The 26,656-nt window shown below is 57.1% G+C and overlaps 9 protein-coding genes across 9 annotated transcripts; 6 read left to right on the top strand and 3 right to left on the bottom strand.

Moving 5' to 3' along the window:
• The first annotated feature begins 174 nt into the window (after positions 1–174).
• ACRALDRAFT_1064499 (uncharacterized protein) lies at positions 175–1,989 on the top strand. The gene has a single exon (XM_071016983.1). It carries the CDS (start codon positions 335–337, stop codon positions 1,685–1,687), a length of 1,353 nt encoding a protein of 450 aa, XP_070874380.1. The 5' UTR covers positions 175–334; the 3' UTR covers positions 1,688–1,989.
• ACRALDRAFT_2019158 (uncharacterized protein) lies at positions 1,977–2,553 on the bottom strand (the record flags this gene model as incomplete). Its single annotated transcript, XM_071019959.1, has 5 exons — positions 1,977–2,005; positions 2,049–2,147; positions 2,176–2,264; positions 2,313–2,398; positions 2,518–2,553. The coding sequence occupies 5 exons, from the start codon at positions 2,551–2,553 to the stop codon at positions 1,977–1,979; spliced, it is 339 nt and encodes a 112-aa protein (XP_070874379.1).
• Positions 2,554–2,577: 24 nt separating this feature from the next.
• On the bottom strand, positions 2,578–3,066 carry ACRALDRAFT_1034230 (uncharacterized protein; the record flags this gene model as incomplete). Its single annotated transcript, XM_071014969.1, has 2 exons — positions 2,578–2,766; positions 2,929–3,066. Coding segments are annotated over 2 exons (327 nt in total), but the record flags the coding sequence as incomplete, so codon positions are not given.
• A 1,887-nt stretch (positions 3,067–4,953) lies between these two features.
• On the top strand, positions 4,954–6,994 carry ACRALDRAFT_1082379 (uncharacterized protein). Its single transcript, XM_071019301.1, has 2 exons — positions 4,954–5,762; positions 5,818–6,994. The coding sequence occupies exons 1-2, from the start codon at positions 5,100–5,102 to the stop codon at positions 6,526–6,528; spliced, it is 1,374 nt and encodes a 457-aa protein (XP_070874377.1). The 5' UTR covers positions 4,954–5,099; the 3' UTR covers positions 6,529–6,994.
• Positions 6,995–8,273: 1,279 nt separating this feature from the next.
• Positions 8,274–11,593, top strand: ACRALDRAFT_2105455 (uncharacterized protein; the record flags this gene model as incomplete). Its single annotated transcript, XM_071023244.1, has 3 exons — positions 8,274–10,444; positions 10,556–10,906; positions 10,981–11,593. 3 exons carry the CDS (start codon positions 8,274–8,276, stop codon positions 11,591–11,593), a joined length of 3,135 nt encoding a protein of 1,044 aa, XP_070874376.1.
• A 469-nt stretch (positions 11,594–12,062) lies between these two features.
• Positions 12,063–13,697, top strand: ACRALDRAFT_1071347 (uncharacterized protein; the record flags this gene model as incomplete). The annotated part of the gene is made up of 1 exon (XM_071017857.1): positions 12,063–13,697. One exon carries the CDS (start codon positions 12,063–12,065, stop codon positions 13,695–13,697), a length of 1,635 nt encoding a protein of 544 aa, XP_070874375.1.
• Positions 13,698–14,762: 1,065 nt separating this feature from the next.
• Positions 14,763–16,099, top strand: ACRALDRAFT_1082382 (uncharacterized protein; the record flags this gene model as incomplete). Its single annotated transcript, XM_071019302.1, has 2 exons — positions 14,763–15,559; positions 15,627–16,099. 2 exons carry the CDS (start codon positions 14,763–14,765, stop codon positions 15,874–15,876), a joined length of 1,047 nt encoding a protein of 348 aa, XP_070874374.1. The 3' UTR covers positions 15,877–16,099.
• Positions 16,100–17,088: 989 nt separating this feature from the next.
• On the top strand, positions 17,089–19,367 carry ACRALDRAFT_1076974 (uncharacterized protein). The gene is made up of 2 exons (XM_071018568.1): positions 17,089–18,461; positions 18,537–19,367. Exons 1-2 carry the CDS (start codon positions 17,630–17,632, stop codon positions 19,031–19,033), a joined length of 1,329 nt encoding a protein of 442 aa, XP_070874373.1. The 5' UTR covers positions 17,089–17,629; the 3' UTR covers positions 19,034–19,367.
• ACRALDRAFT_1033350 (uncharacterized protein) lies at positions 19,305–26,535 on the bottom strand (the record flags this gene model as incomplete). Its single annotated transcript, XM_071014943.1, has 6 exons — positions 19,305–19,477; positions 19,564–24,171; positions 24,396–25,413; positions 25,491–26,048; positions 26,113–26,268; positions 26,347–26,535. 6 exons carry the CDS (start codon positions 26,533–26,535, stop codon positions 19,305–19,307), a joined length of 6,702 nt encoding a protein of 2,233 aa, XP_070874372.1.
• Positions 26,536–26,656: the final 121 nt, after the last annotated feature.

The following is a 26,656-nucleotide window of genomic DNA, read 5'->3' as shown; positions in this document are numbered from 1 at the left end:
TATATATCCGTATCCGTATCCGTACCGTTACCGTACCGTTACCGTTATCGCTATCGCAAACGTCCACTGATTAGGTACCTAGGTACATGCATACTTTACCTGGGTAAAGATCTGCCACGAGGCCTCTTTTTTTTTTTTTTTTTTCTCTTTTCTTCTTTCATTCCCCAGTCACCAGGCTGACTGGTTTCCAACGTCATCGCAACCACAATCCCAAATCGACACAATTTCCACGACTCGGGGCCGAAGAAGGGAAGAGAAGAAGAACATAATTGCATCTGGTTTTAATTTCTCGGTCGGCTGTCCCGCTGGCGGGTTAACCATACCTAGACAGGAGATGGCGCAAAGCCCATCGTCCCTAGCGATATCCGTCCCCTTCTCCTCTGAGTCGATGAACCTCACAAAATTCAGCCACTCGCCCACCATCGCGGCGCTTTCCTCCCCTCTACCGTACTCACCGCGGAAGAAAAATCCGGGCAGCGCAACGTTCCAGAGCCTCCCAGCACGGGAATCCCCCGTCCTGGCCGACTTCGACGTTTCCTGCGCCGCGCAGGCCATCTACTCCCCTCCCGCGCCTGCTCCTCCGCCGACCACCGGTGCCTGGACGTGGACCTGCCACCGCTGCGGCGTGAAATACCGCCTCTCCTGCACCCAGCGATGCTTCGAATGCTCGCGCGCGCGTAAGAGGGAGGGGAAAAACCCCAAGCCCAAGCCGTCCGAATTTGACTTCGCGGGGTGGCGAGACTTCAACAAGTGGCGGGGCGAGGTGGCCGTTTTGAAGTCCCTGCCCGCTTCGTCCTCGTCTGCGTCGTCGCCGTTATCGTCTTCTTCTTCCGACACGACGACGGACACTTACGCCGCCGGGACGGGGTGCGAGTTTGCGTGCGATTTTCCGGGAGAATGTCAACGGCGGAGAGCACACGAGGAGGCGAGACGGAGGCGCGCAATGGAGGAAGAGCAAGAAAGGAAACAGAAACAGGAACAGGAACAGAAAGAGAAAGAGAAACAGGAGCAAGAAGATGACCGGTGGTGGAACGAGATTCAGGCTGGCGACGGACCAGCGTCGGAAGGGCTGGAAGGTTACGTTCTTAGCCGCGTGGCTCCGTTTGGGCAACTCGCCGACAAGGACGGAGAAGGACTCCCATCGCTGGGTGCCGTGCTCGAGGAAGGAGACGCGCTGGGAGACACGAACATGGCCAGGATGGAAGAAGACAAGCACGCCCAAGTGCGCCAGGTGGTCCTCTCCCTCACGTGGCCGTCCCCTTCATTCACCCTCAGCCCGCCATCCTCGTCGGCTTCGTCATCGTGCTCTGAGACCTGGTACGACGACGAACGCGACGATGGCGATTATGCGGCTTGCGACCTGGGACTTTTCGAAAACGAAAACCTCCGCCAAGCCCAAGCGGACCAAGGTGCCGGAGTATACGGGCCTTTGCGACCAGGGAAAGGAGGAGACGTCGACATGGACGATTCCCCTCGCGCGGAGCTGGACCTGGCGCTGGCGAAAACAGGCGAAGCGGGCTTCAGGGATGTTGTGAATCCCAGGTCGCCTGATCCCATGTCCCTGCTGTTGGGAGTCGGGGAGGGGCCCGCCCGCGACGCAGAGATGGGGCTGGACGCCTGGTTGAATACAATCGAGGACCCCGGCCAGGGACACGGCATGATGGACAGCGACGAGGACATGTTTTAAAGACGACAGGCGATAATGACGTGAAACGACGATAGAAAGAGGCAGCATGGTATGATTCGGAACGGCAGCGTTGTACTTGGTTATGCGAGAGCGCGAACCTACTTGTTGGAATATTTCATCTCGACTCTGGTTGACAGCATCGGCGTTTTGGAGGGGAAAAAGGATAGACAGGACGAGACGCATTTTTCATCACGTCCTGCATCTAGACGGGATTCATGACCTTCACCACTCATACACAATAATAGACTAATGCTTTTTTTTTCCCATTTGATTCATCTACCTAATCCCATCAGACATGCGCCTCAGGGAGAGTGTAGGCTATGAAAGCAAACGAAAGAAAAAAAAAAAAAAAAAACTGAACCTCGGCTGTTATACAATTCGAATTCTAGGCTGAGAGGTACAGCCGACACGAGTATGCTTTGGTAGCTGTACCGCCTGTTCATGTCGCGTCGATACCCAACTGCCAATCCCCGAGCTAACAATGATACCAGCCGGAAATTCCATGGACCAGCCAGTCAAACCGTCGTATTGGGGAGTTGACGCTTGCTGTCGTCTCCGCTGGATCCCCTGTTTTTGGCTTTTCGCGGCCGTTCGACGGATTATAATCGACCAGTCTTATCCCGACGATTTCCTCGTTTCTTCCTCCTCCAGCACGAGCGCCGTGTTTTGTTCCAACCGTTCCATCCGGATCATTCTCCTGTCGCTTCCCATCTAGCGGGGAGCAAAAGCGAAAAAAAGGCATATCATCGATAATCGAACCGAAACCGGACCAGCCAACCCATCGTTGTGGACAAAGAAAATATCGAATTAAGGGAGGTAAAAAAGAACACCCAGCAGGTCGGTATCAAGGTCGCATACGCCGTCATCGTTTCTCCATTCGAAGAAGCCGCTTATCCTTCGAGTTGCTTGGCCTTTTTCTTCTGTTCGACCTTGAGCAAGAGGGCACGGTTGATGTGAGGGAGTACACCGCCGAACGCGATGGTGGCGCGGATGAGGGTGTCTAGTTCTTCGTCGCCGCGGATGGCGAGTTGTAGGTGGCGCGGGGTGATACGCTTAACCTTGAGGTCCTTGGCGGCGTTCTGTTCATGAAGCGGACGGTTAGTCACGTGCTGATCGGAGTGGGACGGTGAGCAGGGTGGGGGGAGTCGGCTAGGCAGCCATGTAGGTGGCGGTAGAGGATCAAAACACGAGACACGGAACAGGCGGCAGCAGAGCAAAGGGACGGTAGGGAAGAGACTTACGCCTGCGAGTTCAAGTACTTCGGCGGTCAGGTACTCGAGGACGGCTGTGGTGTAGATGGCGGCCTTGGCTCCAACGCGCATTTTGCCTTGGGTGTTGGCTTTCAGGAATCGCTTGACACGACCACACGGGAACTGCAAACAGTCAAGTCAGTAGGAGACAAAGACGGTAAATGACAATGAGGTATTGGGGTTCGCGTTGTGCATGCTGCCCGCCTGCTTCGTCCATGATGTGCGGATTCTCCTGGTCGTCTCGAGATGGCGGAGTGATAGAGATGACGCGCGATGATGCCGAGCCGTGCAGGTGGGAGCAAGACTGATCGCCTGGATAACGGGGAGTATCCGGAGGTGATGACGGAACGAGTCGAGTCGGTCGGGTCAGATGAGAGTTGGTGTTTCGTCGTTTGGTCGTTCAGTCGTTCGTGCGTAAATTGTAAAGGATGCGATGATGGACGAGGTAGCAGACAGGTCGCAACGCGTCGAATACGCAGAAGAAAAGACACAACAGAGGAAAAAGAAAAGGAAACGAATGAAAATTGGTGGGTGCGAAATAGACGCGCCATACCTGAAGACCAGCGCGAGCGGAATGGCTCTGAGGTTTCTTGGGAGCATCGGCCGAAGCCTTGCCGCCTGAAGTTTTGCCTCCCGACTTTCCTTTGCCTCCAGCCATTTTTTCCTCTCTGTAACCGGTGATGAATTATTCTAATAATTTGATATGTGCGCGTCGAAAGTCGCAGCTGGATGACTCGATAACAGAGAAACGCGTGTGGATGTTTGGGTGATGAAAATGGTGGAGAAACGTGGTGAAATCGATGCCCGGATGGATGTTGTGTTGTTGTTGTTGTTGAGAAATAATTTTTATTTCGTGTTTGTGACTTGGCGTCGAATGCGATGTCGATGAAGTGTTGATGTGGTGGTGGTGACCGTGTGGAGTCGGCAAGAGGGACGGAAAAAAAGGAAAAAAGAGGAAAAAATAGAAGAAAATACTGGTGACAGAACCTGCTTCAATCAATCGCCTGGACGAGTTACCATCAGGCGCTCTGCTGATTCAGGTTCTGTTCTCCATAGGCATTCTTCTTTCCTCGATGAGACTCGGACGGGTACTTTTAGGTACGTATCCTTCGTCTTTGGCTGTCGCGGGATCATCCGAAGTATCGCCGAGAAGGTCAGGCACTCAGAGGAGATGGGGTCGCCAGTGGCGGAGCGATGAGGAGGATAGGTCGGCCATGTCTGCTTTCCTCTGAAGACTGCCATGGGAGGACAAGGTTAAACTCTGTCGTAAGAGGAGAGAAGAGAGTTCATCCCTGGCTGTCCTAGAACAGAGCCGTAAGTAAGGCTGGGACATGAAAACGCATGCCATGGCCTCTTGGGGCAGGCGGCTCGATGCATCATGGTACAGGGCGGCATGAGCGAACTGCTAAAGTCCGGCGACATGTGCTTCAGAAGAAGTCGAATTAGCCACTGGCTTGGTTTGGCCACATGGGAAGGTTACCATGGCGAAGGGATGGTGGTCGTGGTCGGAATCGTGGTGAGATCACAAGCAGGCGAAGAGACCTGGCGGCAATGGTTTGGGAGTGACTGCGACGTGGAGGTGTGGCTGACATTGAGTCACGTGAATAGAGCGATCTTGTGGCTGGTGTCTACCTTGGGTAAGGCATATCATATTATATTAGTCCGGTGACCTCCGCTCGGCATCGGCCTTAAATCACAGAGGTACGTAACTATTACCGCGGGCACAGTAATGAGTTACTTTGTAGGCAAAAGATGGGAATGGAATGGAAGCTGTCGGCTCACTTTGGTTTCCATTACCGTTTGCGAAAACGGTCTAGGTGAACAGAAAGCCTCTGGTCGCAAGACCGACACGTCCGACGGTGCTGAATCTCGTGCTCATCGTTATGAGTCCGTCAGGACAGCCCGGGAGCCCCTCTCTTTTCCGTACCCTCCGTCCTCGCGTCCTTCGTATCTCGTATCTCCGTCCGATTGGCAGAGAGCTCGTTGACGTCAGCTTTCGATCCCCATCGACGTACCCACGTCTCTCTCCCTCATTCGATGATTACCAAGAGCTCAAGAGCTGCACTCCCCGAATATTAATTGAATTTTCGTTTATCCTCAATGTTCATGTCAGGATAAAAGCAAGACTATACTCTTAATAGGACATAGACAACATCATTACCATGAAGTTAATCTCTGTCCTCCCGTTGGGCATTCTGGCGTCGGCTCTCGCCCTCCCCGACCTGAGCGACGTCCAGACCTGGGAGAACATTCTCCCGTCGAAAGAGTCGGTCGACAAGGCCATTTCCGCCTTCAAGGATGACCTCGACGCCTTCGCCTCGGGCGTTGAGGACGTCCTCTCCTATGCCGGCGACGCAGTGCAGTCGACCCTGGACCACCTGCTCGACGCCGATGGCGCGGACGCCGACATCCTGGGCCACGGCGGCGGTCATCACCATCACAAGACGTCCAACCTGACCATCTACCAGCTCATCAAGGAGAGCCACCACACCAAAAAGTTCGCCGCCCTCGTCGACGAGCACGAATCCATCGTCCAGCTCCTCAATTCCACCAAGGCCAATTACACGCTTTTCGTCCCCGTCGATGAGGCCTTTGAGCATATTCCCGACCACGGGAAAAAGCCCGACCGCGATTTCGTCGATGCCCTGCTGCGGTATCACATTGGCGTCGGTCTCTACCCTTCTCGGCGCCTCTTGGCCACTCATACCCTGCCTACGGCCTTGGACGAGGCATGGCTGGGCGATGAGCCCCAGCGTCTTCGCACCCGTGTCGGCCTGTTCGGCGTGACTGTCAATTTCTACAGCAAGGTCGTCAAAGCCGATTTTGTGAGTCCAAAGGAAGGAAACATTATTTTTTTCCCGCCTGCTAACTCTGTTCTAGAGGGCCAAAAACGGCGTCATCCACGCGGTCAAGCACATCCTCGTCCCCCCGCCCATGGTCGGCCGCGTCCTCTCCCTCGTGCCGTCCAAGTTCTCGACCCTCCTCCTGGCCTACGAAAAGACCGATTTCGTGTCCTTCATCCACCACGTCAAGATGCGCGGTAGCACCGTCTTCGCGCCCTCCAACGACGCCTTCGCCCGCCTCGGCCCCGCCGCCAACGCCTTCCTCTTCAACTCGGAACGGGGGCTCAAGTACCTCCGCGCCCTGCTCAAGTACCAGATCGTCGCCAACCAGACGCTCTACAGCGACGCCTTCTACCGGGCCAAACCCACCGACACCCAACAGTTCGTGGCGGTCGGCGGCGCGGACGAGAACGGCGCCGAGGCCGAGGGGCTGCGCCACTACCACGTGGACCTCCCCAGCCTCTTGGACGAGAAGAACATCGCCGTCGACATCACCCGCTGGGGGGGCCTGATCGACGTCAAGGTCAACGGCTACATTCGCGTCGGCGTGCAGGACGGCGTGGCGCGCAACGGCGTCATCCAGGTCGTCAACCAGGTCCCGTTCCCTCACCGGGCGCCTTCCGGTGGCCAGGTGAATGCCGAGGAAGAGGAGCTTCTTTGGGGTGGCGAGGTGGACGTCGAAGATCTCAAGGCTAGGTTGGCTCCTCTCGTTGAGCTGGACGATGAAGAGTTCTCCCTTGAGCTGTAAGTTAAAGGAGGGGAAAAGAAGAAAAAAAAAGAAAAAAAAAAGAAAGGACATGGAAATGGAAATGGAAATGGGCGAGTTTGGGTTCACAGTACAAGTACATGATGGGCAGCTTTGCCATTGCGGTCCTTTCCTTGGATACGGCATGTATACGACCTGACACTGGAATATATATCTGATTTTCTTGTCTGTTCTCTACCTAGGTAGTGCGCTAGATTCATAAGAGAATCGAAGTATACGGCGCATTCGGCTCCTTAAAGCTGTCACGATGGTACTTCGTACAGTGTCTGTACAGTACCACTCATCTACCTCGGGTACGAAGTACCATGTACATAGATACATCCAAATTGTCCCTCTGGCGTGTGCACGGTCAGGTCTAATTGTCAGGTACGTACTTTTACAACACGGTCGTCCCTTCTCTATATTCTCCCCCTACTTCATCCCACTCTTCCCCTCCTTTTGCCATCACGACCACCAAAGGAAGAGGACGCCTCGCCATTTGCCCGACGGCCTGTCTATCGTCCCCTTGTCCCCTTGCGTGTCTTTGCGGCTGGATATGCAGGCACAAGAGGCGCTGAAAACCCACCTCACCACTTCTTGGGTATACGAGACAACGACGAAAGAATATCGATTAGGACCAGGACCGATGGAAACGATGCCACGACAAGAGACAAACGACTGATTGACTAGACGATGAGACGATGCGACGACAGTAAGAAGAGCCAGTATTTCTTATGCCCGAGGCCGACAAGACGCACCTTCCCCTCATTTCACCACCGGCACACATCTGCAGCTTGCCCTCCTCGAGCCGAGTTCAAGACCAGTCCCGTTTGCCAATCGCTTTATTTCCCTGAGAGGTTCCTTGGCTCAAGTAAAGCCTCTTGTTTTCCCATCCTGATTGCCAGGCCATTCGTCCCTTCGCCCTCCCAGACCCAACCATGGAGGTCATCATGAAAAACGTCCCCCGCGACCTCGGGGATCGCAATCTTCGCGTTCAACTCCAGCCCCACATGAACGCCCTGGGAATCCTTGACTGGATGTGCACGACCGCTCGGGGGAAGACCATAGGCTTTGTTGTCTTCCTAGAGGAACGAGACGGCAAAAAGTTCTTGGACCGCCACGGCAAAAAGAAAGCGACACCCAAAGCAGCTGATGCACAATCTCCCGCTCCAGGTCGAGCTGGCCGTACCCGCGACATTGCCCGTCTCTTCATCATGAATACGCCCATCTTCATCACCGTGAGCAATAGGCCCCCGGACCCTTTTCAGCTTCGGTCCCTGGACTATCGCCTCGATGAGCGAGCCAGCGTGGGCCCCGGTAGGGAAGAGGGCCAGCCTGCCATCGAGCTCGCCATGTACAGCCTGGCCTGCGGACACCTCTTTCTGCGACCCTCCCCCTGGACTCTTCATTTCGTTGACGAACTTCATTGCGACTACTTCCTCGGAACCGTCAATTTCTACAGCAAGATGCTTGTCATCCGCTCCTTCACCGACGAGCCCGTCATCCTCCGCATCCCCTACGATACATTGGAACATGCCATTTACGATTCGAAGGCGTCCACCTTCACTCTCGTCCTCCGCGAGGCTCCCCGCATCTTCGCCCGCGAGACCGTCGAGCAGCAGACCCAGCGTCTATCCCTCTCCGCCGCCTCGAACAAGGACAGGGTCCTCCGCCGCGTCACTCACCTACCCGGCAAACCCGCCCATGCCCGCTACGTACCCTATTGCCTTGTCTACCAGATAGGCATCATGGGAGACGTCGCATTGAAGCATGCCGCCATATCCCAGCTGAAGAAACGGGAGCTCTTCGGCCTGTACCATGCCGGCTTGCCCGTTGTCCAGACCCCGCGTCCTCGTTACGACGACTTCCACACCTCCTACTGGGCTTTCCAGGCGCACCTGGAGACGTGCGAACGCAAGAAGAGGGTCCCCTTCCGTCTCCTGTTTCAGTGCCAGGCCCTGGTCTGGAATAATTTCCTGCACCCCTCGGTCGGATCCGAGCTTCTCAAGCGCATCTGGAGCGCTTTCCGAGAAGCCCGGAGGCAGCGGCGCCCAGATCCCGTGTCGGAAGGGTCGATGAAGGCCCTGTACGAGACGATTCCGTTTCCGTACCCCGGCATTTCGTCTTCGGAACTGGATCCCGATCACCTCATGGACCGCATCCTGCGCAAGGAGTCTTTTAAGGCCCAGGACGAGGCCATGATGCTGTCGACCCTACCTGCCGCCGCCACCGCCGAAGGCGCGGGTCAGCGCGTCAACATCTTCAAGGCCACCGTCACACCCACGCGTATCACCCTCCACGGCCCCGACCCGGAGCCGATGAACCGCATACTCCGCAAGTTCCCCGAGTTCTCCGAGTACTTTCTCCGCGTGCAGTTCTGCGACGAGAACGGCGACGACCTCTTCTTCTCGCCCAAAGTGTCCAACGAGGCCGTTTTCGAGAGGTTCCGCAAGGTCCTCAACCAGGGTATTCCGGTGGCCGGGCGGGTCTACTCGTTTCTGGGCTTCTCGCACTCGTCCCTCCGCTCGCATTCCGCCTGGTTCTCGGCTCCTTTCGTCGACAAGGCCGGCGAGCTGCAGACGTACGCCGTCATCATCCGCTCCCTCGGCGACTTCAAGCACATCCGTGTCCCCGCCAGGTGCGCCGCCCGCATCGGCCAGGCCTTCTCCGAAACCCCCTCGTACGTCTCCCTGGTGAGCAACGACATCAAGGCCTACGCCATCCCGGACGTCAAGTCGGACGACGGCGAGCGCATCTTCAGCGACGGCATCGGCTACATCTCCCAGGGCGCCCTCGACGTCATTTGCGACAAGCTGGGCGGCGCCAGGCCCACGGGCCTGCAGATTCGCTGGGCGGGTGCCAAGGGGATGCTCTGCCTGCACGCCGTGGTCCCGGGCCGTTCCATCTACTTGCGCGAGTCGATGATCAAGTTCCCCAGCGACGACCGGGAGAACCTCGAGATTTGCGACGCGGCGACCAAGCCGCTCCGGTTCGTCCTCAACCGCCAGATGATCAAGATCCTGGAGGACATGGGCGTGCGCGACGACTGGTTCCTCTCGCTCCAGGCGCGCGAGCTCAACCGGCTCCGGGCCGTGACGGCCGACGCATACAACACGGGGACCTTCCTGCAGCTCCAGGGCATCGGCAACGGGTTCTACCTCTCGACCTTTATCAAGACGCTGGACAAGTACGGCATCGACTACCGCACGGATGATTTCCTGCGCACCATGGTCGAGTCGGTGGTCCTGCGCGAGCTCCGCCTCCTCAAGCACAAGGCCCGCATCCCTGTCCCCAAGGGCGTGACCCTGTTCGGCGTCATGGACGAGACGGGGTTCCTGGCGCCGGACGAGGTCTACGTGACCTACGACAGGGACCACCGGTTCGGCCGGTCGCTCATTGACGATTCCCTCGTCGACGGCAGGGTCTTGGTCACGCGGTCCCCGGCGCTGCATCCCGGCGACATCCAGTTGGCCAAGATGAAGACGCCGCCGGCGGGCCACCCCCTCCGGGCGCTCCGCAACTGCATCGTCTTCAGCCGACGCGGGGAGCGCGACCTGCCCAGCCAGCTCAGCGGCGGCGATCTCGACGGGGACCTCTACAACGTCATTTGGGATCCGGACATCCGGCCGGTGCGCAAGTTCTCGCCGGCCGACTACCCGCGCGTCACGGCGCCGGCGCTGGACAGGGAGGTGACGCGCGAGGACATGGCCAACTGGTTTGTGGACTTTATGAAGTCGGACGTCCTGGGCATGATTGCCGTGCGCCACCTCGTGCTGTCGGACCAGAGGGAATTGGGGACGCTGGATCCGGATTGTCTCCAGCTTGCCATGCTGCATTCTTCCGCTGTCGATTTCTCCAAGACGGGCCAGCCGGTTGATGTGACGACCATGCCTAGGGGGGGAAGGTTCCGGCCTGATTTGTCAGTTTTTTTTTTTTTTTTTTTTTTTTTTTTTTTTTTTTTTTATTTATTTATTTATTTTTTTTTTTTTCCTTTTGCCCTTCTCTCTGGGAATCTACTAACATGATGCAGTCTTGCGCCTGCGCCCCCCGCGGTCCTTCACGATAAGCATCACATTGAATTTCTGGGAAAGCCGGCCGCACGCGAAGACGCGGACGCGGGCGACGGCGACGGTGACGGCGAAGATGCGTTCCGATCCAACTATGAATACTACAAGTCAGAGAAGATCTTGGGGAAGCTGTACCGCAACGTGGACGAGAAGCGCATCTGGGACGACAGCATCCACCGGGTCCGGGAGAAGCGACAGGGCCCGGGCGTGTGGCCGCAGTTCATGGCGCTGATGCGGCGCAAGATGCATCAGTATGCGCAGGGACGGGTTTCCTGGCGGAAGAGGAGCGAAGAGGCGTGGCGACTGCGCGACATGTACGTTTTGGTTTGTTCTGATGTTAGAAAGGTTGGATGAAAGGACTGGAGGACAAGTGACTGACTCGACGCAGATACGAAGAGGCGGTGCACAGCGCCATGTGGAAATATTCGGACAACCATATGAGGACTCTCCAGGAAGTGGAGGTGTTTTGCGGCACCATCTTCAACAAGAGCGGGGCGCAGACGCGGAGGCAGAAGGACAACTCGAGCAAGCTCAAGGAGGAGTTTGACCGCGTCGCCGCCATGTTGGTCGGGCTTATCCGGCGACGGAGCCGCGACGCGGAGAAGCAACAGCAGCAAGATGGTTCCCGCTGCGACGAGACGGAGGTCGACTACAACGGCGATGACCCCGTGGCCCTGGCCCTGGCACCGGGGAAGGACGCGCTGGAACTGGCGTTTGCGTGCCTGGACGTGGGGATGATCCAACGCACAGACGCACACACCAAGCACCTCGACGGCATGCAGAGTTTTCGCGTCATCGCTGCGAGTTGTCTGCTGAAGGAGATGACGGCGTTTGTCAATCGGCTCAAGGGGGGTGGGCTTACGGGGAACGCAGGAGGGGGAGGAGGGGGGTTTGTCGGGGTCAATGGCGGCGGTGCGGCGATGTTTCCGCAGTACGGAGAGAATCCGTACGAGTTTGACCCGGGGCATTTGCAGAATTACGGGTTTACCCAGTACCTATGAAATGTCGGAGGTATATGAGCTGACGATAATAAGATACCCATCGATTCACCGAGTTTACCGAGCGGAGAATTTTCGGTGTGTGATTACTGTTCACCGAAATCTAAGTACGAAGTACATACGTACAGAGGTACTTTTAGTCATCATGGTCCGAGTCAATTGCCGATACTTCGTACGATGTTCCTATTCCCCTCTTTATTACCTGTATGTCATAACCGGGAACGAAGGGCGGGAGATGTTTGCAGAACTGATAGTGATAAATAGCCACCTCGGGGCATTATTCTAGGTATAATCGATTGGTTGATTCTCCATTGAACCACAGCTTCAAGTGTCGTCATCGTCTTGTTCAATTGACCCCGCAGTCAGTTCAGTACTCGTCGTTTATTACTCCTTCAACACCATAACTCACGATCACACCCAAGAACCAGACAGAGTAACGAAGCAGCAGACCAGAGAGGAAACAAGAAAGAAAATGCCAACTCCAGGTCTCCTGTACGTGCAAATGCAGCCCAAGCCGGGCCTCCCGGAAGAGCAGTTTCACGAATGGTACAACAACGAACACGGTCCGACGCGGCTCCGTTTCCCGCACATCTTCCCCAACGGGTTCCGCTACCGCGCCACCGACGATAAGGAACCGACCTATCTCGCCGTCTACGACGTCACCGATACGGCCATCCTCCAGACCAAAGAGTACACCGACCTCCGGGCGAACCGCTCGGTCCACGAGACCCAGACCATCGGCCAGGTCGACGTCCGAAGAGACATCTACGACTTGGTCCACGAGCGAGCAAAGGAAGGCTTCCGGCCCTTGGAGTCGCTGTCGGACGCCGAGGCCGAGGGGATCCAACTCGTCGTCAACGAGACGGTCATTAAGAACAACAACGACGAGGAATACACAAAGTGGTACAAGGAAGAACACGTCGACATGCTCGCCCGCGTGCCGGGTTGGTTGCGCACTCGCCTCTTCCGCACCTCGCAGGTCAGCGGCAACTCTTCCAAGCCGGCCCTCCTCTCCGTCACCGAATACGCCAAGGAGAACGGTCTAGGCGGACCCGAGCACAAGGCCTCCATGGAGACACCGTGGCGGGCCAGAGTGACGACCGACCACGTCGAGTCCAAGGAAAGGCGCACCTACTCCCTCTTTTACGTTTTTGGCCCGGCACCCAGGGACCTGAAGCACCTCGCCCACCTACCGTCTTCGGGTAGGCAATTCAGTTACGGCGCCAGCGGCCAGCACACTACGACCGAACTGTCCGGCGGCAACGACAAGAACCCGGGCATCATCCGCTCCTACATCACGACCAAATCCGACGGGCTGACCATCCCCTACCGACTCGAGGGGAACCCATCCCCCACCGCGCCGACCGTGGCCTTTTGCAACTCCCTCCTCACGTCGCTGCACATGTGGGACCCGCTCGTGGCGATCCTCAAGACGGAGAGACCCGACCTGCGCATCCTCCGCTACGACGCCCGCGGCCGGCACGCCATCCCGCAGCCGCCCCGGCCGGTGACGCTGGACATGCTGGCGTCGGACTTGGTGGAGCTGCTGGACGCGCTGCGGATCGAGAAGCTGCACGCGCTGGTGGGTGTGTCGATGGGCGGAGCGACGACGCTGAATTTCGCGCTGCGGCACGCGGACCGCGTGGGGCGGTTCGTGGCGTGCGATTTCAACGCGGCGAGCGGCGCGGCGAACACGCAGGCGTGGAAGGACAGGATCGCGGTCGCCGAGGGGGATGGCGGGGCCGGGATCAAGACGCTGGCGACGCAGACGGTGGGGCGGTGGTTTCACCCGTCGACCATGGAGAAGGGGACGCTGGCGAGGGACATGACGGAGATGGTGGCGGCGAACGATGTCGAGGGGTTCAGGTATAGCTGCCAGGCGCTGTGGGATTATGACCTCAAGCCGCGGATGGGGTCGTGCGGCGTGCCGGGGCTGTTGGTCGTCGGGGAGGAGGACGGGAAGGGCGCGCTGGTGAAGGCCATGGAGGGGTTTGCGGGGTTGGTTGGGCCGGAGGGGGCGAGGTTGGCGATTGTGCCGCGGACAGGACACTTGCCTATGTGGGAGGACGCGAAGGCTTTTTGGGAGGCCGTGAGGGAGTTTGTGTAGGTGCTGGGCTGCGTTATCGGAATAATCGATTAATTACATAGATTTACTCATTCATGCTTACAAGCATAGATACAGACGTATGCAGTTAATGAAATGCTTACCAAAGCAGACACGTCATTTGCTGTGCCACACAGCCTTGAATGCTCCGACGGAGAATGTCCGTATCACGGAGACACCCGACCAGGCAGGCATCTCTGTCGTTGATGTAGCTTGGGTCACGAATATGCCGAGTCGGTGAAGCCCGGTGAGATGTCATGGATGCGACGAGTTTTGGATCCAGTGGACCAAGTTTTTTCTACACGCGACTGTTCTCCGTCCAACTGAGGATGTAGGCAAGTGGCATCAAAACACTTTCTCTCCGCGTCTGGCAGCAGATGTTGTCTCATGGCGTCTTTAGTCGTTCTGCACGTCATTCCGAGGCGTCCTTCGGACCTGATGATTTGGCTCAGGGCCTGCGACGCAATAACTTCACTGCTTCAGACGTCGCGCATCAAGACGAGAAACGCGACAAACGCGAACAAGGCCTACTACAGGGGCAATGTGGCACAGGGTGGATAAAAATAAAACGGAGAAAGGACAGGACCGAACGGCGACACAGCCTCAAACCCCCAACACCAATCTGGATGCTTGGCTAACGGGAGAGGCGTCTTGGTCGGATATCCCAAAGTACCTCCCGGTGTATGCTGACAAGGCCGAGACAATCAATGTCAAATCACGTCCAAACTTGGTTCTCGTCATCTCTCGGAAGGATCATGTCAGTTGGCGGGCTGATGTGGATATGATAGACTGAACTGATCGCTAGGTCCGGTCTTCATCTCGACTATATATCTTGCCTCGATTCACTTTCAGTTCTCTTCTTCTGCCACTCGACATCACCAGTACACAACTTCCAACCCATCTCCTCTTTTCTTTGTGTTTTTTTTTCCCTTCTTTTTCTACTTTGTATCCTCATACATCTCTTATAGATTCATTCCCATCGCATCATCGTCTCAGTACATTCTCGGAACTCCAGCATTTTTTGTTCTTTACTTCTCGCCTTTTCCAACTCAACAGTCAGCCGCCACCATGTCCGACACAGAGATGCCCAGCTTCAACAGCTGCACCGAGGTCAACGCCATGTGTCCCGTAGAGGCGTCTCTCTACGGCGACTACTTCACCATGGGCGCCTGCGTCTTCTTCGTCGTCGCCTTTGGCCTCAACGCCGCCGCCCAGGGCTGGCTGACGTACAAGTCGCGCGCCTGGTCCTTCGGCGTCTACCTGGCCATCGGCACCCTCATGGAGATGATCGGCTACATCGGCCGCGCCATCATGGCCAACAACCCGTGGCACTTTCAGGCCTTCTTCATGCAGCTGCTCATGCTCATCCTGGGTCCGACCTTTATCGCCGCCGCCATCTCCGTCACCTTTAAGCACCTCGTCATGTGGTACGGCTCGCAGTACTCGTTTATGAAGCCGGCGCTGTACCCGTGGATCTTTGTCGGGAGCGACTTTGTCTCCATCCTGATCCAGGCCGTCGGCGGCGTCATCGCGTCCATGGCCACCGAGGAGGAGATTCCCGACGAGGCCATGCTCGACCTCGGCAACGCCCTGCTCATCGCCGGCGTCGTGTTTCAGGTCGTCAACATGGTCTTTTGCGGCGGTCTGATGCTCGTCTACTTTTGGCGCCGCCATACCGCTATTAAGAGCTCGGCGGCTGCTGCTTCTGCGGCTACTGGCCACGGCTATGCTTCAGGTTCTGAATCGTCCGTCAACGCGGAGAAGGCGGCTGGCCGCTCTTCGTCTGCCGAGGACAAGAAGGTTCACATTTTCATCTACGCCATTGTTGCTTCGTATATTTTCATCATTATCCGCTGCATCTACCGGTATGCTTTTCCTTTTTTTGGCCTGTCCCACCCACCTACCCTCCAACGCATCCTAACCAGCGAATAGTATCCCTGAAATGCAGTCCGGCTGGGGCAGCGACCTGATGCAGAACGAGGCCACTTTCCTCGCCCTCGACGGTGCCATGATTCTCATCGCCGTTACCGTCGTCACTGCCATCCACCCGGCGTTTTTCTTCCCTTATCTGGGCACGGGCAACGGCCAGCCGCGCAACCCCGCCGCTGCCGATGTCGAGCGCCCTGTCCCTCCCCCTGTCTACCGCGCTCCCGTCGGTCACGACCTGTCGAACCGCATCTGAGCGAGGGTGGTGGAGAGGGCGAGCTATGATTTGACTACGTGGCGTGCATGCCAAGGGAATAATCTGGGAACTACATTTTTTCTTTTCTTTTTCCTTTCTCTTCCGCTTTCTCTTAAGCAGGCATTTGTTTTCTTTTGGAGTTTCGGTGGCATGAAGCGATTTACATAGTCTTGGGCTATGCTTGACAAACATAGAAGGGCAAGGACTCACTCGGCTGGCATCGCAGAACATGATAGACTTGATACAACATATAGAAACGAGGGGTTCTCTAGGATCAGTTATCAAAACACGACAAGCGATACAAAAGATGTCCCGGTATCAATCCCTTATCAGTGTGTGTACGGTACGTCATCTAGCATGGGAGCTCATTTCCTTCGCGTCAGAACATCCTGGTTCCCGGCATCGGGAGGGCCGAACGGACGGAACCGGTGCACTAATAATAGGAATACGCTGGAGGGACTCCACTGCCCGCCCCCACCACGGAACCCCCACTCAGTGCCTGGCGAGTCTCATGACTTGCAACGTACAACGTATCTCTGGCAGCCGTCGATGCGCTGAATGGATTAACACGACTGTAACAGGGCTTCTTCCTGTCGTATGTCTGAATTTCATCTGCCAGGGGTTCTAACGGTGTCACGTGCGCTAGGAGGTGTACAACGTAGTGTACTCCGTAGGCTGCTAGGCATTACACGTGGCTGGTGCCTTTGCCTGTGGCTCGTGTTGGACTGACATACTGTACAACGTAAGTCGGTGTCGGGCCGGGGCCAATCACTTTCGGTGGTGCCTGGATGTACATACAACGTACCTGTCAATAGACCCATCCATCATTGAATCCCCCAACTGAACGCGTCGCACAATACGATACGCCCCCATTCCCCAGGTGGCATCATATCACTGATCAGTTTACAGGGGAATCTTTTCCTCCAGGCTACATTATGGTGACGAACATTCAAAGTCTGAGCAGCTGACCTTGGTAAGAACCTGGACTGGATAGGCAGGTACTCTAGTGGTGCGAATGTACATACAAAGTACCTGCTCAGGTGACTGCTACTTCCCCTTTCACAGCTCCGCCTGTGACTACTTCCCCTTCCAGCTTCAACACCACATCTCCATTTCTCTACTCTTTCCATTCTCTCTCCCCCCCGTTATTCTTCTCTTCATTTATCAACCCCCTTCTCATTGTGCTGCGTATTCTATTCTTTTCGTCTCCCAGCATAAGAACTTCACTGTGCCCACGCTTCTGAACATTATCGATTATCAGCATAGCCGGAAGCCCTAATATGGCTGGCTGACCGACCCCGCCATTCAAGTCGGGAACGATTCGCGAATTCCAACCTCACCCGGGCAGATCCAGCTCAATCACGGCGTCCTGCTAGACAACTCGACGACACGAGGCAGGAAGACGAGACGCGACCGAGGAAGAGAAAAGGAGGGCCCCGCCCAACAGTCTCGCATTCTCCTCGGTTTCACTTCACCGCCCGCCCCAGTCAATCCCCCAAACCATCCACTTCGCACCCTCATTTCCCCTTCCTCCCATCACCTTTTTCTTCGCAGGGAGAGCTCTCGTTGCCTCGGATCTATCTATCGGCGGGGGGTCGTTGACTCGTCGTCACGCGTCACGCGTCACGCCCTTGACGACTCGCCTTCACATGCCATCTCTCACGCCCTCTCCCCTCACCTCAGCCTCCATCTGCATCGGGGCCGACACCATCCTCATCTTACCTCATTGTCATCGTCATCGTTATCATCCAACATGATGGCCTCCGCCTCGACAATAGCCCCCGTCCGCTTCGACCTTCCTGCCGAGGCCCGCTCCTTCACCCTCTTCGCCGCACTTCCCGCCGAAATCCGCTACCAGATCTGGGAACATGCCATCCTCGAACCGAGCATGCATTTTCTCAAGGTCGTTGTAGACTCCGACTCGGCCGCCTCGTCCGACAACTCTAACACGGAATCCGACGCTAGCCATGACGCCCAGGGGACACAGACCCAGCAGCAAGACGCGACGGCTGCCCCTCCTACCCCTGCGACCCCCCGGCCCAGCTTCGCGGTTAAGCTCCGCAAGGCCCGCCTGGCTCCCGTCTATCCCCATCCGCGCGCAGACGCCTCTCGCTATATTGATACCAATCGCCGTTTATCCGTCTTGTCGGCTTCCTGTGCCGAAGCCGCCCAGGTTGTGCGTCGACTCCTCCGCCATCCCACCACCCTCAAGTTGGCCGACGACCGAGCCGTTTCCCTCGGTCGCTACTCGCCCGATATCATCTGTCTGGACTACATGTCCAACGACGACTACCGCTTTTACAACGGCTGCCGCATTCGTTACGATGTCCAGTGTCCTGGCCTCGACCGCATCCGCCACCTCGCCGTTCGATACTGTCACCAGTGGGAGGCCAAGTCCAACCCGTGTTCCCGCTGCCGTCGCCAACACGACCCTTATTCGCAGAGGACATACCCCATCCACATCTTCCAATTCCTGGCCAGGCAGCTTCCCAACTTGCAGACTTTCTACTTCATCGACTATCTCATCCTGCCTAAGAAGTCTGCGAACCGTCAGGGCGACGGTTCCATTCAATCTCCCACCAGACGTAAGTCCTCCCCCCCCTTTTTGTTCTTTTGTGTTTTTTACGCACACATTATTCAATCCGCATAACACATGACAGGACTACACGGCTTCCGAAGCGGAGATCGGACCTTCTTCGAAGTATCCTCGCCCAAGAACGACGACTGGGCTGTTTCCTCGCGAGTCTTCCAAACCCTCAGCTGGGTCCGAGAGCACTTTCGTCGCTACGCTGTCCACAGCACCACCACCCCGTCCCGCCACCCTAACCCGAATGCCGTCCAATTCAAGGTACTCGCCTGCCAATGGGACGTTGCCGCTCCGCCCACGCCCCCCACGCCGCCGCTGAGTTATTCCATGCCCAAGACGAGCAGCAACAAGCGCGGCTTCGCTTCCGCTTGCGGCGAGAACCCCACGAGTGGCCGTGCTCTCAAAACATTCAAGTCGGCCCGACCTGAGCAGGCCCTCAGTCTTACCACCACCCCTGTTGCCGCAGAGTCACCGGCTGTCCCCTTCGACACGGCGCCGGGGATGTTCGTGTTCGGGAGAGGCGAGAAGTTTGATTTTGTCTTTGGCGGGGACGTGCCGATACGCAAGTGATGTGACGGACACGAATGGAAGAGGTTGAGGCGTCTGGGTATGTTTTATTGATTATTTCCTTTTGTCTCCTCTTGGGGCGTTATTCGGAAGGTCACGACTCATGGAACGGGCGTTATGGTCATGGAGGTCCTTTCCCACGGTGGTTTACCTATGTTTACTCTAGATCCGACTTCTACTCTTGTAGGCTCCTAGGCGCACTTCCTCCACTCCGACTGCGAAACCGTACTCCTAGTCTCATGCATTAAACAAGTCCCACAAACATGATAGTCCGCTATCCTACGTATTCATCCTGGCGAGCTTCCGCACTGACCAGACCACTCCTCGAGGCAATCTTAACGGCCAAATCCGTCAGGGGAGTTGCACTCAGCAGCTCAAAGACGGAAATCTCACTCTGCATTTCCGTCAAGACCCTGTTCCGAATCTCGACCGCGTTGAGAGAATCCACTAGACAAAAGAGTCAGCATTGAAAGCCGAAGAAGGAAATAAAGAATGCGGTGCTGGGCCAACAGGACAACAGAGTCACGACATACCTCCAAAATCCGGCAACGGCCGCTGAACATCCACCTCATCAACACCGACGCCGATGGAATTCGCAATCTGCTTCTTCAAGCTTGCCTCAACCGCGGCAGCAGCTTCCACCAACGAGGTAGCAGCTGCGAGCTTCTTCCCCACCGACTCTTCCTTGACGCCATCCTGCGCCTCCTCATCCACTACCTCGACCACGCGCAGGTCGAACTTGTGGTCGCGCTCAAACCCAGTCCCGCCAGGCTTCCGGACGAGCTTATCCCCCAAACCCAGAACGAACTGCCCCGGGATACGGCCCCCGTCGGCGGTGACACCCCGCATCACGGCCATGAGGGCTACGCGGAGCTCGTCCAGACTGGTCTGGAGACCGGTCCAGCCGTGCTCGTAGCGGTGGAGGTAGTTATCGAGGTCTCCAAACTCGCCCGTCGCCGTAAAGTGGGACGAGTCGGAAACGAGACCGACGTCGATACTGGTGGCGCGGATACCGAGGTGAGCGCGCGCATGGTTAGCCAGGGCGTCCTCGAAGGTGTTTCCAGACGCGTAGTTCGCCTGGGCCGTGTTGCCGATAATACCAGTAATAGAGGAGAGGAGGATGAAAAAGGGGTCATCGCCGGGCCAGAGCTGCGCGAGGAGGTTGCGGGATCCGAGCGTCTTGGGTAGGAAAGCCCGCGCCCACTTGTCGTGCGTCATGTTGTCGAAGATGGTGTCCTCCAGGACCATGGCGCACTGGACCAATCCCTTGACGGTGCGGCCCTGTGACCTTAGGGTCTGGAACACCGTGGCGACAGTCGACGCGTCGGTCACGTCGCACTTGAAGGCCTCGGCGTCGACCCCGCGCGCTCGGAACCCTTCCAGGTCCTTCTCGTTCTTGCTGCCGCCGGACCTCGAGAGGAAGACGAGATGCTTGGCGCCGTGGTTCGCCATCATGTTGGCGATATCGAGGCCGAGGGCACCCAATCCACCGGCGAGGACGTACGTGCCATCCTTATCGAGGATGAGCGGCTGTGCCGGGGGCGGCATCGCCAGTATGGTGGCATCTTGATCCAACGACGCGATGACCCGGCCGGAGACGGTTCCGGGTGTCTCGCTCTTGGGCCCTTCGATCGCCTTTTGGAGATCTCCGACCGAATACTTGGTGACCGGAGCAAGAGGGCTGATCAACTGACGGGGACCAAGGTCGTGGAACGTCTGGTGAAGAAGAGTCTTGACAAGATCAGGCTTGGCCTCGATGACGCGGTCCATGTCGATCCGTGCTATGACCACATTGCGCTTGGAAGCCGGCAGACGAAGCGCCGGGCCGGACAGCGACTCGTTCTCGCTGCTCAAGTCGAGGAAGTAACCAAAGTCCCCGATGATACGTGCGCTCGTAGCCGTAGCGCGGTTCACGCGAGGGTTGAAGATGACATCTACACCGCGTCCCCCGGTAGCTTCGTCGATGGCAGCGACGAAAGTGTCCAAGTTGGAATCGAAAATTTGCGACGTCGACAGACCGTACTTGGTCGTGAGGACCACCTTTTCGGCCCGGCTGGCAACCAGAGCGAACACCCTGGCCCCGACCATGTTGGCGACTTGGACGGCGGCCTGGCCCAGATCACCCGCGGCGGTATTCACGAGAACCGTCTGCCCGCGGCGCAAGCTGGCCGTCTCAAGGAGGGCGTACTGCGCGCTGACAAAGGGTAGAGTCATGGTCGCGGCATCCAGGGAGGATAGGCCTGCCGGAATCGGTGCGACTTGGCTTTGGTGCACGCGCATCTTGTTCCTGTTGGCTTCGCTGTGGAGGACGGCGACGCGTTGTCCGACGGTGAGGGGATGAACGCCGTCACCGCAGCGCGAAACCACTCCGACGGCGTCTCTGGCCCATGCCTGGGGTGAGGGCGAGATGCTGGATGCGACTCCGATGAATTCGACTTGGATCTCCACGTCTTCAGGACCGAGTACCGCGTCTCCTACCATGGTATGGTCCTTATCGCCCCGGCATTTCCTAGACGCCGAGTCCACAGTTAGTTTCAGGGGCACGGTCAAATCCCCAAGCCTGGTCTCGACCGGCCTCGGGTCACCGCTCGCAAGACGCAGCTCGGCATCGAATCCAGGCTTGTCGACCACCCGCGGGACACGAACCGAGCCCAACGACTCGGCGAACTCCATCTCGGCATCCGGACCCAGCGACGCGAGCCATACTTTGGCGATAAGCTCGGCGTTGGACGGGCTCGCCAGGTCAAAAGGAGCCGAGAGGTCCAGGTGCGGCAGTTTCGTCAACGTGTGCTCGTTGCGGAGGACTCTGAGAAGGCCTTGCGCCGGCGCAAAGTCGGCACTGCCGGCCCATTCGTCTAGCAGGCCGCCCCTGGTGACCCAGAAGAGGTGGTCCGCCTTGGAAACGATGGTCTTGAACGACGAAAACTCGGCTTCGGACCAGGAGTAGATAAAGGGGGACTCGGCTTCGAGCAGGGAGACGATATATTTACCCATCAGGTTCTCCTGATCGATGGTCGTGAGATTCTTTTCGCTCGTTGCAATGTTCAACGACGAGAAGGATTCAGCAAGAGCTGATGCCAGGGCCGACGTTGCGAGCGACTCGACCGAGGGAACGAGGAGGGACACCTCGGAAGGAAGCTTGACATCTTCGTCTTCCGACTTGGCCAGGACGTCTGCCATGTCCCCGAGGCTCTCGACCAGGGGGAACTCCTGGGACCAGTCCACACGAGCACACCTCTTCATGTCGTCGGCGTCCCTGCCCCTCTTGGAAGAATCCCCCGACGTGACCCGACGCAGGGCAAAGTTCTTGACGGTCAACTTGGGCCTCGACCAACCCTCATCCGACACGACCAGGTCACCGGCCGTCTCGTGGCCGTCCTCGCTCTTATACGTCAACTGGCCGTATCCCTGGAACTGGCTCCCTGCGCCGTGCGGCTGGTCCGCCGCCACGAACATGTCGGTGATGCTATACGGCACGGCCGCCTCGTTCACCGGCCGACCGTCGTTGAAAACCGCCAGGAGGAGATGGAAGATGGCATCCATAGCCGCAGGGTGCATAATATGGGGATACTCGAAATTCGCCGGCATGGCCGACTGGGTGTCCGGGATCGTGACGGTTCCGTGGGACAATCTCGCCGACGGCAGCGCCCGGAGGGAGACGACGTTGCGGAAGAGCGGTCCGTATTCCATCCCGATGGCTTGGAGGTGATTATAGAAAGCGTCGACGTCAATATCCTCGCCGGACGCGTCCCCGGCGAGCCGCTTATAGATGCTCGTCTGCTTAATCCATTCTAAATTGCTCGTCGCCGGGTCCTCAACCCTGTCTTCGGAGGGGGTGTGATACTCGAGCGTCACCGTGCCGGTGCAATGCCTCGTCCAGGACGTCGAGTTGGTGGTTGAGAAAATGGTAAATACGTGTCGTCCAACCGTGTCCCTATCCGGCAGCAGGCTGAGGGAGGTCTCAACAGGGTTGTCCTCATCAGAGGGGACGACCAGACCGCGCTCAAAGGTAACGTCTCTAAACCGGAATCCCTGCAGCTTCTTATTCGTGTCGCGGAGCTGCGTAGCGCCCTCGAGAGCCATAATCAACATGCCCGCCGCAGGGTAGAGAGTGGTTCCGGTAATCTGGTGATCTTCGATCCAGGGGTTCTCCGAAATACGTAAATAGTTCCTCCACTTAGGTTCGAAGCTATTCTGCATATCGATAGGGACGCCAAGTAAATCGGTTCGCGGTGCCGAAGGGTACCGGTTCGATTTGGTCGAGTAGGCCTCGTGCCAAAACGTCCTCGTATGGTTCCACGGATAGGGGGGAAGATCCGATAGCGGCTTCAGGGGCAGACCAGTAGACAGGCGGCCGTGGCTGTTGACGTTGGATAGGTCGACGGCATGTCCCATCGACGAGAGCTTTCCTGCCACGTTCAGACTCGACTCGGTGGCGTTCTGTCCACGAGATAGCATCGACATATAAGCGGCTTCCTTGGCCGTCTTGTTTCCGCTGGCGGTCACAATCTGTTGAACGGGACCCTTGAGGGCGGCATGAGGGCCAATCTCGACAAACCCGTCCCAGGCAATGAGCGACTTTCTTTTCTGCTTCCCGCCTGAAACGTCGTGGGCGAGCAAGTTGGCCACGGCCGTGGAGAACTCGACGGGAGCACACATGTTGGTGACCCAATACTGCGCGCTGAGCTGTTGGGGAGACACCAGTTCTCCCGTGAGCGAGGAGTACATGAACGTGCGCTCCGTGTTCCCGAGGACGTCATCGTCTCTTCCTTGGTCCAAGATGGTGGCGATGTGGCCCATCTTCTCGAAATGGCCCTGAGCGACCGTCTTCATGTGCGGCGAGTGGTAGGCCGTCTTAACCTTAAGCCTGCGAGCGAACTTGGCGTCTCTCGAGATGAGCTTTTCGAGTTTGTCGATAGCCGCGACGTCGCCCGAGAGCGTTACGCTGGAGGGACTATTGACGCAGGCTACGACGGCCGATGAGGGCGGCACCTCGGCCAGGTATTTCTTCGCTTCTTCTCGGGATACGCCTGCTGCCGACATGGCGCCGTCTTTGGTAACTGCGGCGGACCGGAGGCCTCGGACATAGGCGATCTTGATGGCGTCTTCATGGGTGATGTACGATGCAGCGTAGGCGGCGGCTGTAGACTGTCAGTCTTGTTCTTTTGGACGAGCTGCGAAACAAGAAATGATAAGGAAATCAAGAATAAATGGCTTTCTTATGCGAAAAGAAAACCAAAAAAGAACAAAGAGAGGAAAGGGATGGAGGAAGGGACATAAGGAGATAGAAAGAGGGAGTAAAAAAAGGGGTAAAAAAGGGGTAAAAAAGGGGCGAAAAAGGGGGAAAAGGGGAAAGTAGACATACCAATTTCACCACTCGAATGGCCTACCGTCGCCCTCGGATAAACTCCCCAGCATCTTAACAACTCCACGAGAGCAACCTGGACCACAGTGCAGAGTGTCTGACTAAACTCGGGGAGGTTGATACGGGAACCATCCGTCTTTTGAAGCTCTTCCATGATGTTCCACCCACAGCCGAGTGCTTCCAGATAAGCCTGCGACTTTTGGACACTCTCACCAAACTGCGGATTCCGTAGCAGCTCGGCGCCCATGGTCGGCCACTGAGCTCCCTGGCCGGTAAACACAAAGGCCAGGTTGGTCTTCTGGCGAGGGCTGCGCTTCGTCCCGACGAGACCGTTGGACAGCTGGGCGGTAAGCGCCTTGAAAGACGGCGCAATGCAGAAGGCGCGGAAATCAAAGTGGGAACGGCGGACTGCGAGGGTGTGGGCGAGGTTCCGGAGATACTTGTACTCCTCCTCGCCGTCAAGGCGGATCTTTGATAGGGCGTCGCTGTACGTCTTGGCCAGGCGTTGGAGGCCGGACTGGTCCTTGGAGCTGAAGACGAAGAGGCGCTTGGTGGATATTTCCGTCTCGGAGATGGACGTGGCGGGACCGGTGCCGATGCCCGGCTCGGAGTCCCCGTCGCCTTCTTGGGCAGTGGTGCTGTGGTTGCCGACGAGACCCCGGCTGGAGAGGTAGTGGTAGGCGTCATCGAGGATGGCGTGGGCGTTGGCTCCTCCGAAGCCGAATGAGTTGACGCTGATACGGCGTTGTCCTCTTGTCGGCCACCTCATGGTCTCGGGCGGTAGGGCCAGGTTCCACTCGTCGAGCTTTAATTTAGGGTTGATGTTCTCGACGTCGTATGTTGGCACCAGCTTGCCGTTTTCCAGACAAGCCACCGCTTTAAAAATGCCGGCTAACCCGGAGCAGCCTTCTGTATGGCCGACGTTGGGTTTAATACTGCCGATGTATAAGGGGCCCAGTCCGGCCTCAGTCCTGGCGGCGCCGAATGTTGTGGCTAGAGCTTCGAGCTCAATGGGATCCTGGAAAGTCTTCTCGTCAGCTAAAAGAAAGGAAGAAAGAAAGAGGAAGGGAAGGGAAGATCATGTTATTCACTTACACCAACAGGTGTGCCTGTACCGTGGCACTCAAAATACTGCGTGCCAGTCAGGTCTAGCCCAGCGGCTTTGTATGTGCTTCCGATGAGCTCGGCCTGCGACAAACTGCTGGGCTGTGTAATACCGGGCGTCTTGCCGTCGGCGTTGGCACCGGTAGCCCTAACGACGGCTCGGATATTATCACCGTCACGCAGGGCATCCGATAGTCGCTTGACGACGAGACAGGCGATACCCTCACCTCGGCCATAGCCGTTTGCTCGATGGTCAAACGTGTGGGAGATGCCCTCTGGACTCAACATATGCATGCCCGACATCTGATGCATGGTGATGGGGTAGAGGAGTAGGTTGACGCCTGCCACGAGGGACATGTTGGTCTCGCCTAACCTGAGAGATTGACAGGCAAGATGCAAGGCGTACAAGCTCGACGAACAGGCCGTGTCGACGGTTAAGCTGGGCCCCTTTAGGCCGTAAAACCACGACACCCGGTTCGCGATCATAGCCTCACTGGTGGCAGATGCGGAAGTGTGACCGACATTGTAAATGTCCCGCAACGACAGCATCTCGTAGTCGTTGGTCATGCAGCCGACGTAACATCCCGTTTGGCTGTTCATGAGTTTCCCCCACGGGAATGCCAGCGTTCTCGATACTTTCGTAACTAACTTCGAGGAGGAGACGCTTCATGGGGTCCATAGCAGCCGCCTCCTTTGCCGTAGTGGAGAAGAAGGGGGCATCAAAATGGCTAACGTCCTGCTGGAGGAAGTAGCCATACTTGACACTGATCTGTTTTGTTTCCTTGTGAGCAGGCGTCTCGGAAGTTGGGACAAAGAGACGGGGATGACAATGGGAACTTTTACTTACTCCTCCCTTTCTATCAGGATCTGGGTGATACCAGGTATCGGCATCCCACCGGTCAGAGGGCACCTTGCCGTGACCGGTCCTGGAATTGCTAATCATATCCCATAGATCCCCCAGCGACGATATCTCCCCGGGGAGACGACATGCCATGCCGACAATGGCAATAGGCTCTTGACTGTCTACGTGACCCATTGTAACACCCCGTGTCGTCTTGGAAGAAATTCAGAGGACGGAGAACAGTGGGGAGAAAAAATAGAGGGGGATAAGAACGGAGGAGGATCTCTTGATGGTTCCAGTCAACAATGCTTAAGCA

This window comes from Sodiomyces alcalophilus, assembly GCF_042370955.1.
Source record: "Sodiomyces alcalophilus JCM 7366 unplaced genomic scaffold ACRALscaffold_4, whole genome shotgun sequence".
NCBI lineage: Eukaryota > Fungi > Ascomycota > Sordariomycetes > Glomerellales > Plectosphaerellaceae > Sodiomyces > Sodiomyces alcalophilus.
This window is presented reverse-complemented; position numbering and strand designations above follow the sequence as displayed.